Raw genomic sequence first — 769 nt, 5'->3', positions numbered from 1 at the left:
GGCATGGCATGCTAACGGATACCAGACGAAACAGTGTTTTGGACCAATCTTCTCTTGAGAGGTGATCATCCCCGATGTTTTTATGAGGTGTCTCCATATGAAGTTCAAGACACAATTAACTGAGCATTGTCTCCCTTATGTTTTCCTTTTCCTTTTGGAGGAGGGTGGAGACACTATTCTAGACTTCTGTAATAATCAATACTTATTTGTGACTTGTCAGAAAATAAGTCATTAGTTATTTGTGTGGATGTACTTGGAGTCAGTTAAAACGCATGATTTGTGATTTTTTGTGTGATGAAGTTTCAGGCCATATACCAGAATTTTGTATTCAGAAGAAGAAGAGAAAAAAAAGATCCCAACTTAGTTTTGTTTACACACAGAACATGAAATATGCTTTTGTAGCTTGATGGTTTATGTTAAAGGTTTGTGTCAAATTACTGATAATTGGATTTCTCTCTGTAGGTGAATGGGTTTCATGCTCTGTTGGTGCCAATTTTACACCTCATATTATTACTGTAAATACTGGAGAGGTAAATTTTAGCTGTAGCTGGTACATATGGAAGTATTTTTTTTTACAATGACTTAAATGTTAAATCTGCAGTCCGTTACCTATTTATATTGCTGGTACAGCCTATTATTTTAATAATGCTTTGTACCTCAACCTGCGAGAACTTGATGACACACGCCAATTCAGAAATTTCCATATCTGGAACTATATGCGGTGCACGCATTGTTTTGTATAAGCACAGATGGAGAGCGTAATTTACCC

General features: G+C 36.2%; 1 protein-coding gene across 1 annotated transcript in view; it reads left to right on the top strand.

Annotated features, from left to right (window-relative positions):
* LOC109231193 (AT-hook motif nuclear-localized protein 1-like) overlaps nt 1-769 on the top strand; it is a 5520-nt gene that overhangs the window by 1986 nt on the left and 2765 nt on the right. The window contains exon 2 of the mRNA XM_019396776.1: nt 463-530. Within this exon, the coding sequence (XP_019252321.1) occupies nt 463-530 (68 nt within the window). The remainder of the gene's footprint in view (nt 1-462; nt 531-769) is intronic.

The sequence above is a fragment of the Nicotiana attenuata genome, chromosome 8, assembly GCF_001879085.1.
Source record: "Nicotiana attenuata strain UT chromosome 8, NIATTr2, whole genome shotgun sequence".
NCBI classification, from domain to species: domain Eukaryota; kingdom Viridiplantae; phylum Streptophyta; class Magnoliopsida; order Solanales; family Solanaceae; genus Nicotiana; species Nicotiana attenuata.
The sequence above is the reverse complement of the archived record's forward strand: the minus strand, read 5'-3'. Positions and strand labels throughout refer to the sequence as shown.